Source organism: Fundulus heteroclitus, unplaced genomic scaffold, assembly GCF_011125445.2.
Source record: "Fundulus heteroclitus isolate FHET01 unplaced genomic scaffold, MU-UCD_Fhet_4.1 scaffold_41, whole genome shotgun sequence".
Taxonomy (NCBI): Eukaryota; Metazoa; Chordata; class Actinopteri; order Cyprinodontiformes; family Fundulidae; genus Fundulus; species Fundulus heteroclitus.
The window spans coordinates 1,822,235-1,838,899 of record NW_023396824.1 but is presented as its reverse complement, the minus strand read 5'-3'; the positions used below and the strand labels follow the sequence as shown (position 1 = coordinate 1,838,899).

The 16,665-nt window shown below is 48.2% G+C and overlaps 1 protein-coding gene across 1 annotated transcript; it reads left to right on the top strand.

Moving 5' to 3' along the window:
* Positions 1-137: 137 nt before the first annotated feature.
* LOC105924150 (serrate RNA effector molecule homolog) lies at positions 138-13,964 on the top strand. The gene is made up of 20 exons (XM_036131081.1): positions 138-280; positions 2,135-2,253; positions 3,360-3,470; positions 3,542-3,685; positions 3,859-3,919; positions 3,991-4,288; positions 4,610-4,803; positions 5,489-5,563; positions 5,630-5,744; positions 5,818-5,933; positions 9,565-9,626; positions 9,828-9,906; positions 9,976-10,140; positions 10,214-10,535; positions 10,618-10,730; positions 11,030-11,110; positions 11,185-11,335; positions 13,257-13,358; positions 13,449-13,560; positions 13,637-13,964. Exons 2-20 carry the CDS (start codon positions 2,135-2,137, stop codon positions 13,710-13,712), a joined length of 2,496 nt encoding a protein of 831 aa, XP_035986974.1. The 5' UTR covers positions 138-280; the 3' UTR covers positions 13,713-13,964.
* Positions 13,965-16,665: the final 2,701 nt, after the last annotated feature.

Below are 16,665 nucleotides of genomic sequence, written 5' to 3'. Positions count from 1 at the left end.
ATCTAATCTAATCTAATCTAATAGAACCGGACCTGCTGCTGTGAAGTAATCCGCCCAACAGGCGCCGCCAGCGGGTCAGATTATCCACAAAACGCCTCTTTCTCTGCAGTTCCACGCCCCGCCTGTCGTGCCTGGACCAACCACCAGGGGCGCTGCGGAGCGAGCTGCCTGGCGGAGCCAAGCTGAACCGGAAGTGTCGTTGTTCGGTGCTCTGTGGCGGCACGCAGTTAGCCTAGCGGCTAGTTTGTGGTTTGTGGGAGTCGACGCGGCGCAGTTTCAGGTAAAAATCCCCCAGAACTTCCTGTCGTGTCTGTTTCCACCCGGGAGAAAACCCCACACTGATGCTGATGAGCCCACGGGTCTCGCGTGGGGCTCTGCTCCCCCAGTTAGCTGTGAGGCTAAGCAGCTTGTTAGCTTAAGGAGCTAACAGGGTGCTAGCAGGCTGCAGCGGGAACGCTTTTCTGTGGAATGCTCTATAAAATGTCCTGCGTGGGTTTTGGGTGGCAGCCGCTGTCAGTTTGCGGTTTTATTGGTTTATCGGTTTATGTTTAAGCAGCCGAGGCTGAGCTGCGGGTTTATAGCACAGCTAGCCGTGGAGCTGCTGCCTGTTTGCACAACAAACACATGTTCAGTCTGAGAGGGAACCTGTTCCTCAGGAAAGACTCCCCCACGGCTTTTACACCAGCTGCGTGGGGTTCTAGTTTAAGGCTGGAGGCAGAAAGTGCTCAGGTTTGCTTCATTTTACCGATAAACCATCAATTAAGCCGGAGTGGTCCCTGGTTGATGACGTCACAGTGAACGATCTGAAACGTTTGAGGTTCCAGGTGGATAAATGGCTGTTATCACAGAAAACGGCTCATTTTCTAAAGCTGTAAGGTCAAACATTGTAATCAGAGGCTAACGTCTCACCTCCACCTGAAAACCTGTAATTATGGCTTATTACTGATAAATGGTAAATATACTCCTGATGTTATCACCCTGTAACCATGGTAACACGCATCATATTAAAGCTTCTTGACTGATCGGCGTATTTTTAACTTTATAAACCGTTAACGGTGGATTACTGGAGCTTCAGGTCGTTACTAACATCAAACGTTAACCAATCAGCTGCGTCTGTCTGGTCCAGATTTAAACTAGAGGTTCTGGTAGAACTTCTAGTTTAATTCTCATCTTAATGAAATAAAAGGAGTAAATTCTGCTCCCTCTGCAGTCATACTACAGTGAAGGCTGCATGATAAATGGTCCTGTTCCAGGTTTTCATTAACATGAACAAACACCCAGGATGGCTTATTCTGCCTTATTGATAATCTGAAACGACTAAAATGGTTTTATCGATGCTTCAGAGTAAAAAGCTGCACAGCTGAGCATCATTCATCAGATAAAAGTTAGAGAAACCCACTAATGTTTCAGAAACTGAGAACTGGGTTCTCCACAGGCAGAATCTCCTAGAACCTGGCTGTGAATGTCTCTGTGGGTCAGAGGACCTGACCCACCTGGTTTCATCCTCTTCATCAGGAAGTGTCTTCCTCTCCTGGCTGTCTGGATGCAGCCTGCAGCCGTCAGTCTGTGGTTCCACGGCTCAGGGTGGAGAAAAAGCTGCAGATGTCTGTAGAAACGTGCAACTTCCTCCAGAAGTTCTTCTTCCAGTCGTCCACCATGAGGAACGTCGTTTAACTCAATCAGGAAGCGTCTGCAGCTCTCATCCGTCCCTAAAACCACCGTTAACTCTGGGTTCTACTGTTCTCCTGGGGTTCTGTGGTTCTCCTGGGGTTCTACTGTTCTCCTGGGGTTCTGTGGTTCTCCTGGGGTTCTACTGTTCTCCTGGGGTTCTGTGGTTCTTCCCTCACTCTGGGGCTCTGCTGCCCCCATCAGGCCAGTCAGGCTAACTGCATAACCCCCCCACCGCTTCATAAACACCCTCATCTGGCCAGATGTGAGAGGGAATCCCTAGTTAGAGCAGCAGCACTAAATCTTAAAGAGGTTCTGGAGGAGGTTCTGATGGGTTCTGGAGGGTTCTGATGGGCTCAGGCTGACGAACCGTAGACATAAACCACCATCAGGACTGAATCTGAGTGGATAAATCCTCTGGAGAACTGAGGAGGTTCTGGTTCTGACCCGTTCTGTCTTCCATCAGATGGGCGACAGCGACGACGAGTTCGACCGGCGCCGGCGGGACAAGTTCAGGAGGGAGAGGAGCGACATGGAGCGGTCCAGAGAGCGGGAGGAGCGCAGGAGGGACGACTGGGCCGACAGGTCCGCACATTTCACCGGTTCTGTTCTGGTTCTGCTCTGGTTCTGCTCAGCACCAGATCACAGTTTGGCCTTAAAGTGTTTAGGCTACATTATATATTCTATTCTATATTATTATTTATTATTCTATATTATTCTAGGTATTTTTATATTTAGATAAACACAGATATGAACTTAACGTGTATTTTATTCTCCACACAGGATCATATTAACAGATTAATGCCTTCAGATTTCAGTCCCTTGTTACTGATGCAGAAACAGCATTTAGCAATATTATACTACTGTGACCCAGGTTATACCACAGATTTATTAATACTATCTACTATAATACAGATTTATTAATACTATCTATTATAGTACTGATTTATTTTTTTTATCAATACTATCTACTATAATACAGATGAGTATCAATAATATTGATACTATAATCGATACTCACTGATCTGATGTTTTATTGGTACCATTATCAATACTTTTTTAACCAAACAACAGGATAGAAAAACAAATCATGATCACTGACTGTTTATTTTTTAGACATCTGGAACAAAAGAAAACAAAATAAAAGTAGAAAATAAATATTTTATAGAAATAGGGCAATAAAGCCATTATATAAATAATAAATCTATAAAAAGGCTAAAACACTAAAAAGTGTGCTGAAGGAGAAATATGTAATGACAAGACAGGAAACTGATTAAAACACTAAATATGCTCAAAACCAATAAAGAACCATATAAAATAAATAAATTAATAATTATTTAAGCTATAAAATAAAGAACCTTATAAAATAAATAATAAATAAATTAAATAAGCTCTAACATAACGAGCTGCTCTAGGCGCGTGGACAGGTGTGGTGGTTACCTGCTAGGTAGCGACTAGCTTAGCATGCTAGCTACGCTGTGTCTGTGCTGGAAAGACTCAGACCTGGCAACCCAGCGTAGGACCATCATTAGCTGGAAGGTCCAGAATAGACAGACGCTGTGATTAACGTGAAATCAGCAGGACCCTGAAGTAACCGTCATTCTGCCTTCATCGGGTTCTGGTTCTGGTTCCCCGTCAGCCTGAGGTCCCTCTGGCCTCTGATTGGTCCGGCGCCTCCTTCTGTCTTTCAGGGAGTGGGAGCGCGGCAGGGAGAGGAGGCGGGACTACGACCGCGGCCGCAGGGAGCGCTTCTCCCCCCCCAGACACATCAGCCCCCAGCACAAGCGCATGAGGAGAGACTGGTGAGGTTCTGACCCGTTCTGGGCGCTGCGTTGGGAAGGATCAGAACCCTGACCCGTTTGCCTGCTTCCAGGGACGACCACCGGGGGGAGCCGTACCGCTACGAGCTGCCGTACGCAGGAGGCGGGGCTCCCTTCCCGGGGGCGGGGCCTCAGGGCTGGCACCCGGACTTCCCCCAGCTCCACCCGCACCCCGGGGTGCACCCCCTGCAGGGCAGGTGAGCTCAGCACAGCGACCCGGGCTGGTCCAGAACCGGGCCGGGTCCAGAACCGGGCTGGTCCAGAACCGGGCTGGGTCCAGAACCGGGCTGGTCCTGAACCGGGCCTGTCCAGAACCGGGCTGGTCCAGAACCGGGCCGGTCACGGTTCTGTTCATGCTTTCTCTGTCCAGGCTGGGGATGATGGATCCAGACCTGCCGCCGCCGGGTCCTCCCACCATGAGGAGCTTCAAGGTGAGCCCCCCCCCAGGTTCCACCAGCACCTGCTGCTGGGCCTTGGTTCTGACCGGGTTCTGGTTCTGCAGGAGTTCCTGCTGAACATGGAGGACAGCGTGGACGAGACGGAGGCGGTGAAGCGCTACAACCAGTACAAGCTGGACTTCAGGCGGCAGCAGCTGCAGGACTTCTTCCTGCAGCACAAGGAGCACCAGTGGTTCCGCTCCAAGTACCACCCCGATGACATCACCGCCAGGGGGGCGGAGTCTCTGGCCGCGCTCCAGACCCGGCTCGCCGTCTTCCTCTTCCTGCTGGACAACGGCTGGCTGGACGCCGTGTCCCTGGACATGGAGCACGAGGCCGCCATCACCAAGCTGCTGGACGCAGGTGAGCCGGGGGGCGGGGTGGGGGATTGTGGGTAACGTGGTCCTGACGGCGGCCCGGGGGATTGTGGGTAACGCGGCTCTGACGGCGGCCCGGGGGATTGTGGGTAACGCGGCTCTGACGGCGGCCCGGGGGATTGTGGGTAACGCGGTCCTGACGGCGGCCCGGGGGATTGTGGGTAACGCGGCTCTGACGGCGGCCCGGGGGATTGTGGGTAACGCGGTCCTGACGGCGGCCCGGGGGATTGTGGGTAACGCGGTCCTGACGGCGGCCCGGGGGATTGTGGGTAACGCGGTCCTGACATCGCTCCCTGTTTCTGTGCAGCGGTGATAAAGATGGAGGGAGGGACGGACTTCGACCTGCAGGTCCTGGAGGCGCCTGCAGGGGGCGCCGCGGTACCAGAGAGGAGCCAGACGGGTCCGAGCGACGGAACCGGTGCCGCTCAGAGCGGGTCGGAGACGGCGCCGAGTCAGGCGGAGGAGCCGGGCGGCAGCGAGAGGACCGCAGAACCCGACAAGGTCAGAACCAGAACCGGTTATGAGAGCAGCTGGGTCAGTTCTGGTCCGGTCCAGCTGACCAGAACCTGCTACCTGTAGCGTTGGGTTCCTCTAACAGCAGGTTCCTGACAGAACCCGGTCACATGTTCTGACCGGGCCGGCGGTTCTGGGCAGAAGCTGCAGCCTTAACTCAGCCTTGCCTCGTGTCAGAGACCCGATCAGAACCCAGGTGGTTCTGGTCTCAGTCGGGTCAGGAAGTACCAGGTACCGGTCCTGGAGCTGGAAGGCTTCAGAGGCCCGGTTCTCCAGAGGTCCAGAGATCTGTCAGGAGAACACGGGGGAGAACAGAACCCACAGAGCGGATCTGCTGGCAGAGCACGGTTCTGATAGATCCTGCAGAACATGATGCTAAGAGAACCCACAGAACACGGTTCTGATAAAACCCGGTTCTAAGAGAACCCACAGAACACGGTTCTGATATAACCTGCAGAACACTGTTCTAACAGAACACGGTTCTAATAAAACCCACAGAACGCGTTTCTAACAGAATATGGTTCTAAGAGAACAAAGTTCTAATAAAAGCCACAGAACACGGTTCTGAGGAGGAGGGAGGTTCTGCTGACATCAGAACCTCCCAGCAGGCCCGGTGGGGTCGGTTCTGAACAGAATGGTTCCGTCAGGTCCAGCTGACTGTGTGTTTCTGCAGGACGGCTCCAGGAGTCCTGCTGATGAAGAGGAGGAGGAGGATGAGGAGGAGAAGAAGGCGGAGCCAGCAAAGAAAGTGAGTGGTTCCATCATGGCTGACCTCGGGTCACGGCGCCGGTCTGACTCCGCCTCTTCCTCTCAGGGCAGGAAGAGGAAGCGCAGCCTGTCGGCGGACAGCGGCGAGGGCAGCGGCTCGGACTCGGACTCCTCACGCTCCCACGGGGAGAAGGAGGAAGAGGAGGAGGACGCGGAGGACGGTACGTGTCGGACGAAGGAGGCGGGAGGTTCTGGCCCGGTCCGGACTTCACCTCCTCTTCCTGTCTGTTTCAGAGCGCCGCAAGGAGAGGGAGAAGGAGGCGCCGCCCAAGCCCCGCCCCCTGCACCTCACCACCTCCCTGTTCATCAGGAGCATCCCTCCAGAGGTGTCCAAGGAGGACATCACTGCCGTAAGGACGGGGGACGGGCTGGAGCCGGACCGCTGGGGTTCCTCTGGGGCCAGAAGGGTCTAAAATACAGAACTAGGAGGGTTCCAGATTATTAACTAACTAGATTATTAGCCAATCAGATTATTAGCCAACCAGATTATTAGCCAACCAGATTATTAGCCAACCAGATTATGGGCCAACCAGATTATGGGCCAACCAGATTATTAACCAACCAGATTATTAGACAACCAGATTATGAACCAACCAGATTATTAACCAACCAGATTAACTAACCAGATTATTAGCCAACCAGATTATGAACCAACCAGATCATTAGCCAACCAGATTATTAACTAACTAGATTAGCCAACCATATTATTAACCAACCAGATTATTAGCCAACCAGATTATGGGCCAACCAGATTATTAGCCAACCAGATTATTAACCAACCAGATTATTAGACAACCAGATTATGAACCAACCAGATTATTAGCCAACCAGATTATGGGCCAACCAGATTATTAGCCAACCAGATTATTAACCAACCAGATTATTAGACAACCAGATTATGAACCAACCAGATTATTAGCCAACCAGATTATGAACCAACCAGATTATTAGCCAACCAGATTATTAACCAACCAGATTAACTAACCAGATTATTAGCCAACCAAAAATATGAACCAACCAGATTATTAGCCAACCAGATTATTAACTAACTAGATTATTAGCCAACCAGATTATTAGCCAACCAGATTATTAGCCAACCAGATTATGAACCAACCAGATTATTAGCCAACCAGATTATTAACTAACCAGATTATGAGCCAACCAGATTATTAACCAACCATATTATTAGCCAACCAGATTATGGGCCAACCAGATTATTAGCCAACCAGATTATTAACCCACCAGATTATTAACCAACCAGATTATTAGCCAACCAGATTATGAACCAACCAGATTATTAGCCAACCAGATTATTAACTAACCAGATTATGAGCCAACCAGATTATTAACCAACCATATTATTAGCCAACCAGATTATGGGCCAACCAGATTATTAACCAACCAGATTATTAGACAACCAGATTATTAACCAACCAGATTATTAGACAACCAGATTATGAACCAACCAGATTAACTAACCAGATTATTAGCCAACCAGATAATTAACTAACCAGATTATTAGCCAACCAGATTATTAACTAACCAGATTATTAGCCAACCAGATTATTAGCCAACCAGATTATTAACCAACCAGATTATTAACCAACCAGATTATTACTAACCAGATTATTAGCCAACCAGATTATTAACCAACCAGATTATTAACCAACCAGATTATTAGCCAATCAGCAGCTGGACCATTCGACCCGTTAACTTCAGACTCATTTTTTATTTTTATTTTTATGCTAATTTTATTGACTTTTTGTTTTGTAGAGCATACAGATATGTTATCTATCTGTATGTATCAACAGTCTACTTTACAGTTAGCCAGGTGAGAAAGGCAGACCATGTAGCATCATTGTGTATTTCTCCAATGTGAGATCAATAAAGCTTATCTTATTTTATCTTATCATACTGATGCATTTCACCAGGAGGCTGTATGTCACGTTCTCATCTGAGGCCAGTTTAATCATAGTTGTCAGCCATTCATCATAAGGAGGAGGCTTCTTTTTCATCCAGTCTCTTAATAAGATCCTTTTAGCTGTAGTCAGAACCAGAATCAGCCACCTCTTGTCAAAAGGTGAGAAGTGTGAGTCTGGGAGTTCTGCTGTGGAGCCTAAAACTTAAAGCCTGGCAGTGATATTAAACCTTCTTTCCAGCACTTTGAAAATCACTTCCATAATATTCTTCCACCAATCTTGGAGAGAGAGAATATGTAGAATAGAAGCTCCCTCCTCGTTGCATCTACAGTAAGTGTCTTTGGGAATCAGGGCTGCCTGAGGGCATCTGAGAGGGCTTCCCAGCCATTTAGAAGGTCAACATATCTCCAAAATGATCTCCAAAATTATATCTATCAACAACCTCATCAAAGCTCAGATAGTTTTTGGTTTTGGCATCAACCAAATGGAAAACACAGGATAATTTACCATAAACCACTGTGGCCAGTTGACTGATTTCCCCCCCAATAAGAATTTAGTTATTATTCCATAAAGGAGCTAGTGATGACTTAATGAGATCCCTGTGACCTGCTCTGTGTAATTTATTCCAAATTAATTTGGCTGCCATAATAATAGGATGATCTCTATGCAGCTAATAAAGTAACCCGTGGAGATTCACCTCCATTCGCATCAGACTCAGGCTGAGACCAGGAAGGTTTATCAGAGGAGTTGAAAGTGGGTAACCAAACTCTATTTAAAATTATACTATTTAAAATAAGGTAAGGAAAAACCACGTCTGTCAACACTCGCTTGTAACTTTTTAAGACTCAGACGGTGATGGGATTTACCTCATAGAAAGTCCAATATTAAGACATTTAGCTCTTTAAATATGCAAAGAAATATTACAGAGGAGATAGAAAACAACTGGCGCTGTCATCATCTTCATAGAGTTAATTTTCCCCACAGGGACAAGTGAATTTTAGACCATCTACTAAAGTCAGTTCTTATTTTTCCAATCAAGGCACCGATGTTCGTTTTAACCATATTATTATAATCAGAGGTGATCTGTTTGCCCAGATATTTAATACTTTTGGGAGACCAACAGAATCTCCAGTTTTTATATAGAGAGGAGTGGCAGCGTCCAGACACGGCATAGTTTTAGACTTATCCCAATTTACTTTGTATCCAGACAGTAATGTGAAATCTTAAATACGATCTAATAAACTGGGAACAGATTCTTCAGGTTTAGTTAGAAGGACCAACATATGATCTGCATAGAGAAGAAGCTTGTGATGGATGCTGCCCACATTAATACCATGGATGGCAGCCAATAAGCCGGGGCTCAGCGGGAAACCGTGTCTCGTTGACCTTTGTAGCTGAAATAGACCAGATATGAGACGGTTAGTTAATACACAGGCAGAGGGCTCATCATAGAAGGTTTTTATCCATGTGATGAAGTTACTCCCAAAGCCAAATTTTCCCAGGATCTTAAAAAGGAACTCTCATTCCACACAATCAAATGCTTTAGCTGCATCCAATGATAAAGCAATAGTCGGTCGTGTTTAGCAGCTAATGCTAACAGCAGAGCTAACAGCTAACGCTAGCAGCTAATGCTAACAGCAGAGCTAACCGCTAACGCTAGCAGTTAATGCTAACAGCAGAGCTAACGCTAACAGCTAATGCTAACAGCTAATGCTAGCAGCTAATGCTAACAGCAAGGCTAACAGCTAACGCTAGCAGCTAATGCTAACAGCTAACGCTAGCAGCTAATGCTAACAGCTAACGCTAGCAGCTAATGCTAACAGCTAACGCTAGCAGCTAATGCTAACAGCTAACGCTAGCAGCTAATGCTAACAGCTAACGCTAGCAGCTAATGCTAACAGCAGAGCTAACGCTAGCAGCTAACGCTAACAGCAGAGCTAACGCTAGCAGCTAAGGCTAACAGCAGAGCTAACGCTAACAGCAGAGCTAACGCTAGCAGCTAACAGCTAACGCTAACAGCAGAGCTAATGCTAACGCTAACACAATGTCCCTGTGTGTGCAGTTGTGCCGCAGGTACCCCGGCTTCCTGCGGGTGGCGCTGTCGGACCCTCAGCCAGAGAGGAGGTACGTGTCGTTCCACCTGGTTGATCCTGAGACAATAGTAACATCTAGTTTGAACGGGGAAACCGGAAGCTGCTTTATTCCTTCAGACTGAAGCATCTCGGTTCTGGAGAAACGGAACCGCTCTAACCAGGGCAGCAGAACCTCTGGACCTGCTGAGGTCCACCTGGGAGAACGTCTCTAACTCAGACATGACTGTTTCAGGTTCTTCAGGAGGTGCTGGGTGACGTTTGACCGCAGCGTCAACATCAAGGAGACCTGCTGGAACCTCCAGAACATCAGGGTAAGCTCTGAGAACCAGCAGCTCCAGAACCTTTAGAACCTCCCGGTTAACGCCCGGTTCTGCCTCCAGCTGAAGGACTGCGAGCTGGCTCCGGTGGTCAACCGGGACCTGAGCCGGCGCATCCGGACCGTCAACGGTCTGACGCACCACAAGCCGGTAGTGAGGAACGACATCCGTCTGTCGGCGCGGCTCATCCACAGCCTGGACCAGAGGGGGGCGCTGTGGAGCGAGCAGGTACGCACCACTGTTCAGTGGAGAGCACTACGTTACCCAGAATGCACCTGAAACCGCCTGCCTGTGCCTGCAGACGGAGACCAACCCCGTCCTGAAGAACATCACCGACTACCTCATCGAAGAGGTCAGCGCCGAGGAGGAGGAGCTGATCGGTGCGTCTGGAGGAGGCGCAGAGGAGGACCCCAGGAACCCCGCCTCCTCCTCCGACGTTCCCGTGGAGACGGACGGGAAGCTGCTGCAGGTGCTGGACCGCCTGCTGCTCTACCTGCGGCTCGTCCACTCCGTGGACTACTACAACTTCTGCGAGTATCCCGCCGAGGACGAGATGCCGCATCGCTGCGGCCTCATCCACGTCCGGGGGCCGCTGCCCGTGGCCAGGATCACCCCCACAGAGGGTGAGACAGCTGAGTACCGCGTTAAAATGGCAGGAAGTGACATCACAGCCCTGACTGACGCTGCTGTGCTCTGATTGGACAGTGAGTGAACACCTGAAGATGTGTGAAGAGCGTCTGGCTCCTCTGTTCTCGCCGTCAGAGACGCTCAGCGAAGAAGAAGCCGTTCGGCTGGGCAAGAAGAACCCGGAGCAGGAGGTGCCTGTCTGACCGCCTGTTTCTGTCTCTCTGACCGCCTGTTTGTCTGACCTCCTGTCTGTGTCTCTGTCCACCTGTCTGTTTTTACCTGAGAGTGAGACACGTCTCTGTCCGCCTGTCTCTCTGTCCGCCTGTCTGTTTCTCTGTCTGTTTCTCTGACCACCTGTCTCTCTGTCCGCCTGTCTGTTTCTCTGTCTGTTTCTCTGACCGCCTGTCTCTCTGACCGCCTGTCTGTCTCTCTGTCCGCCTGTCTGTTTTTACCTGAGAGTGAGACACCTCTGTCCGTTTTCCGTCCCCAGGTAGAGAAGTTCCTGGCAGCCAACACCCAGGAGCTCAGCAAAGACAAGTGGCTCTGTCCTCTGAGCGGCAAGAAGTTCAAGGTGAGTCCCTGGCGTCCTGTTGTCATGGTGACACCATGGTGACGCCATGGTAACGTGTTGTTGTCGTTGTTTAGGCTCCAGAGTTTGTCCGTAAACACATCCTGAACAAACACGGCGAGAAGGTCACTGCTGTCAGGCAGGAAGTGGAGTTTTTCAACAACTTCCTGCTGGACGCCAAGAGGCCCGCCCTCCCTGAGAACAAGCCCCTCCCACCGCCAGCACAAGGTAGTTCTTAGAGACCGTCGGTTTAGTTACAGCTGGTTCCTGAGCATCCAGTAGCTAACCTGAACCATGACACCGGGTCAGCAAATGGTCAGAGTTCAGCTGCTATCAAGATCTGAGGAGATGTTTCCTGAAACCACCACAGAATCCTCCAGATATTTACTGAGTTCCCGCTGCTGGTAGGTTCAGGTGGAACGGTTAGCTAAAGGCTAGGCTAACGTTAGCGCGTTAGTCGGGGTTTTGATACGACTTGTTGATCATTTAGCGTATTTCAGCCAATGCTGAAGACCTCCCATGTTTCTAAGGATCGGTCAGAGACGGACCAGTTCCTCTCTGATCCAACAGACAGGTAGGTTCAGGTGGAACAGTTAGCTAAAGGCTAAGCTAACATTAGCACGTTAGTCGGGGTTTTGATACGACTTGTTGATCATTTAGCGTATTTCAGCCAATGCTGAAGACCTCCCATGTTTCTAAGCATCGGTCAGAGACGGACCAGTTCCTCTCTGATCCAACAGACAGGTAGGTTCAGGTGGAGCAGTTAGCTAAAGGCTAGGCTAACATTAGCACGTTAGTCGGGGTTTTGATATGACTTGTTGATCATTTAGTGTATTTCAGTCAATGCTGAAGACCTCCCATGTTTCTAAGGATCGGTCAGAGACAGATTGGTTTCTCTCACTGATCCACCAGACAGGTAGGTTCAGGTGGAGCAGTTAGCTAAAGGCTAGGCTAACGTTAGAATGTTAGTGTAGGTTTTGATGCGACTTGTTGATCATTTAGCGTATTTCAGTCAATGCTGAAGACCTCCCATGTTTCTGAGGATCAGTCAAATACGGACCGGTTCCTCTCTGATCCAACAGACAGGTAGGTTCAGGTGGAGCGGTTAGCTAAAGGCTAGGCTAACGTTAGCATGTTAGTGTAGGTTTTGATGCGACTTGTTGATCATTTAGCGTATTTCAGTCAATGCTGAAGACCTCCCATGTTTCTGAGGATCGGTCAGAGCAGACCGGTTCCTCTCTGATCCAACAGACAGGTAGGTTCAGGTGGAACAGTTAGCTAAAGGCTAAGCTAACATTAGCACGTTAGTCGGGGTTTTGATACGACTTGTTGATCATTTAGCGTATTTCAGCCAATGCTGAAGACCTCCCATGTTTCTAAGCATCGGTCAGAGACGGACCAGTTCCTCTCTGATCCAACAGACAGGTAGGTTCAGGTGGAGCAGTTAGCTAAAGGCTAGGCTAACATTAGCACGTTAGTCGGGGTTTTGATATGACTTGTTGATCATTTAGTGTATTTCAGTCAATGCTGAAGACCTCCCATGTTTCTAAGGATCGGTCAGAGACAGATTGGTTTCTCTCACTGATCCACCAGACAGGTAGGTTCAGGTGGAGCAGTTAGCTAAAGGCTAGGCTAACGTTAGAATGTTAGTGTAGGTTTTGATGCGACTTGTTGATCATTTAGCGTATTTCAGTCAATGCTGAAGACCTCCCATGTTTCTGAGGATCAGTCAAATACGGACCGGTTCCTCTCTGATCCAACAGACAGGTAGGTTCAGGTGGAGCGGTTAGCTAAAGGCTAGGCTAACGTTAGCATGTTAGTGTAGGTTTTGATGCGACTTGTTGATCATTTAGCGTATTTCAGTCAATGCTGAAGACCTCCCATGTTTCTGAGGATCGGTCAGAGTGGACCGGTTCCTTTCTGATCCAACAGACAGGTAGGTTGAGGTGGAGCGGTTAGCTAAAGGCTAGGCTAACGTTAGCATGTTAGTGTAGGTTTTGATGCGACTTGTTGATCATTTAGTGTATTTCAGTCAATGCTGAAGACCTCCCATGTTTCTGAGGATCGGTCAAAGACGGACCGGTTCCTCTCACTGATCCAACAGACAGTTTGGGATTCTGACCTCCCACCTTCTGTCTCCTCCTTCCAGCCACTCCTCCTGGGATGGCAGCGTTTCCTGGTCAGTCTCCTCAGCAGCAAAGCCTTCTGGGATATCCGCCAGGAATCAGGCCTCCCATGCCAGGGTTCCCAGGTACGCTCTTGTCTCTGATCCTGGACCAGAAGGTTCTGATGCTAACGGGTCAGAGGTGGTAAAGCTGTGGTCATGCTGTGCTTCAAACAGGTGTGGGACCCCACCTCCCCCCCGGCCAGTTTGGCGTGGGCCGTGGTAACTATGACAACTTCAGAGGCCCGGTAGGAGGCGGAGCGTTTCCTGGGAAACAGAGAAACAGCAGGTAGAGACGGCGAAGGTGGTGGAAACCCAAACGTCTCCATCAGAACTATTGTCTCTAACGCTGGGTTTGTGTCCAGGGGAATGAGAGGAGACCCCCGCTCCATCATCGAGTACAGAGACCTGGACGCTCCAGACGACCTCGACTTCTTCTAACAAGTCCTCTTTTTTACTTTTTTATCCCTCGTTTTTCCTCCAGTTGTCTTTCAGTCAGTTAGAGATTATAGGCCCGAAAGAGTGAGACGGTGTGAGACGATGTGAGAGTGAGACGGTGTGAGAGTGAGACGGTGTGAGAGTGAGACGGTGTGAGTGTGAGACGGTGTGAGTGTTAGCAGGACCAACGTCAGTTATTAGTCAGCATAACGATGTGAATCTGGACAGTTTTTCCAATAAAGACCTGAAGACCCACGCTGGCTCCTTGTCTTCTCTAACATCTGACCTGCAGGAGATGATGAGGTCCTCCTGGACCTCCAGTCCATCAGGTGGAGAACAGATCCTCCTGTAGATGATCAGCCTCTCACCCGCCGCCGTTCTCCTCAACTTTATTAGCACAGGACTTTTCAGACGAGGGAAACGGAGGTCAGGAGGTGATGAAGAGGAGACTCCAGCCTGAGGAAGCACCAGGAACATGTTCCTCTGTTCCTGATTACAGATAACCAGTAATATGTCCATCAGAGACACGATGAAGGAGCTAAAATGTGAATTAGTGGGTCATAGTTAGTGAAACCACGTCTGATTGGTCGGTTCCTAAAATGAACTGAACCCAGAACCAGAACCTTCATTAATCCCAAAGAGAAACGCGTAGATCAGGAGTTCCTGCAGGCAGGAAGGTTCTCCTGCATAGATCTGGAGAACCTCTGACTGAAGATGGAACGGAGAATGGAGTGTTCTACCTGTTCTACAACGATGATGTCATCAAACATCATCTGATTGGCTGAAGTAGGGATGCTTCCTCTGTTGTCCTCTGGTTCTTCTGGGTTCCAGAACCTCCTGAAGGTACCAGCAGAAGAACCAACCTGAGCAGGTAGAGGAACCGGCGTCCCCATCAGTGGGTCAGTGTAGAACTGCAGAACCTCACTGAGTCCATGTTCTCTTCAGAGACTGACCTTCATCACCACAGGTATGAATATTTATGAGCCCCATGAACCCGGACCTCCAACTGGACCTGGGTTAGTCTGGATGTTGGCTGTCAGAACCAAACCCGATCTGGAGGAGGTCCATGGTTCTGTGCCATCAGAGGGCTTCTCAGGTTCTGCAGCTTTATTTCTACATGGGGGAAACATTTAATCTGAAATATCCAGAACCGCTCCAGCTAAGGTCCAAGGCTGAAATTCAACAGGCTGAGAGGTTCTTCTCTGACTGGACCGGGCTTTAGTGGTGATGGGTTCTTAGCTGCTGTTCTGGAGAACCAGCAGAACTTTATAGATCCGGGTTAAACGTTGCTGCGACCCAGAAGGAGGAGAAACAACCTCAGAACCTCAAGTTGTGCTTTTAGACCCAACCGCTGCCTTTAATACCGGGGGTGATAAAAGTGTTAGTTCTGGTTCAGAGCAGTGGGTTCTGGACCGGTTCTGGTCGTCTGTAGCAGATCAAAGTGTCAGTTTTAGCCGTGGGGACGATGTGTCTTCATCTGGTCCTCCACTGGATCCCATCTTATTTATTTATGAATGCATGTTAATGAACACAAGGTCAATATTGAGATTTTTTTTTCTCTATCTGGTCCCTCAGAAGATGGAACCAAGGTTTGAATTAATATCAGCACCCATTATTTATAATGAGGGCCATTATTTAAATTATTTAAATGTACCACCTCATCACTACAGGATCTGTATCTGCAACACCTGCTTTAAAAAGCACATACAACGTTTTTCAAAGTAAAGATATAACAGATTTTTCCAACCAATCAGATACTTCTCAGTGTGACGGTTCTTGAGCTGCATGAAGATACATCACTGCATCATCAGCATACGGTTGACCTACTGCTGGTAAATCGTTTATATAAAGCTAAACATCGGTACCAATAGTGGACATTCTGGTAAACCTAAATGATTTTCATAAGTTGCAGATGTTACATTTTGCTGTTTTTGTGATTATAACCATTCATTTAGTCACTAAAAAAAGCCACCAGTGCTGATCGGCCAAATCTTTCTTGAAGTTCAGTTTCAGGGCCTCACATAATCAGCACAGGGGCCACAAATGGCCCCCGGGCCACACTTTGGACCCCCTGCTGTGAACACTGGACCTCAGTCCTCCATGTTTGGTGTAAATAAATCTGCGTTTAAAGGTGTGGTCTTTATCACCTGTAGGTCGTCACCTTTTGTTAAACTATTTGTAGAGTTTACTAAATATTAAAAGCTTCAGTGGATTTTCTTTAGTGTCCTGGAGTATTTTCTCCTTTAGTTTTTTTTCCCTTTAGTTGTTTTTCCCTGATGTTACTTTTAGTTGCAGTATTTCCTGTTGATTTCCTTGTTTGTCCAGATTTCCCCATTTACAGCAGTTTTAACAAAAAACGTTTGCTTTTGCTTTTCTTATTTCTTTATAGACTTTATTTCTGAGGGGCGTAAAATATGTCTGTCATGTATTGTTTTTGATTTCAGTGCAATTTTGATGCCTGATCGTGTTTCATTAATTAACATCCAAAGTAGATAAAGTAATAAAGTCAGGAACAGCTTCTTCCCAGGAGCTGAGGGCTGTCGCCCCCTGCTGGCAGGCGGTGGTCCTACATCTACATGTTAATCCAGTTATTTTCAGATCGGCCTCTGCTGAGTTTGTCCATCATGTTGTGGACAGAAATGGTTTAGAGAAACAATTAAACCACCGCAGGAAGTCCACCTAACATTTAATCAGTTTCAGGCTCACAGGGTGTTTAGACTGAGAGGCAAGAGACTACAGTTTAAGTTAAAGTTATTTACAAGTAATATATATATAAAAAAATTATTTGGTTCTGTCTATAAAAACAGAAATGTCAAAATTTAAGTCAAATAAAAATAAAGCAGCTAGGAGCTGAGGTGGCGACAACTAAGGGGTAAATTAAAGTAACACATGTAGCAGAATGAGAGGAAAAATACACCTGAAACCAGGAGGAACACCTGCCTGTTGCCTGTTGCCT

What these genes read in the sequence shown, in the direction of transcription:
- LOC105924150 (XM_036131081.1), top strand. Translation starts at nt 2,135, where the DNA reads ATGGGCGACAGCGACGACGAGTTCGACCGGCGCCGGCGGGACAAGTTC. An exon ending in CACCAAGCTGCTGGACGCAG is followed by an intron (nt 4,289 to 4,609) that starts GTGAGCCGGGGG and finishes GTTTCTGTGCAG; the next exon opens with CGGTGATAAAGATGGAGGGA. An exon ending in AGGCGGAGCCAGCAAAGAAA is followed by an intron (nt 5,564 to 5,629) that starts GTGAGTGGTTCC and finishes TCTTCCTCTCAG; the next exon opens with GGCAGGAAGAGGAAGCGCAG.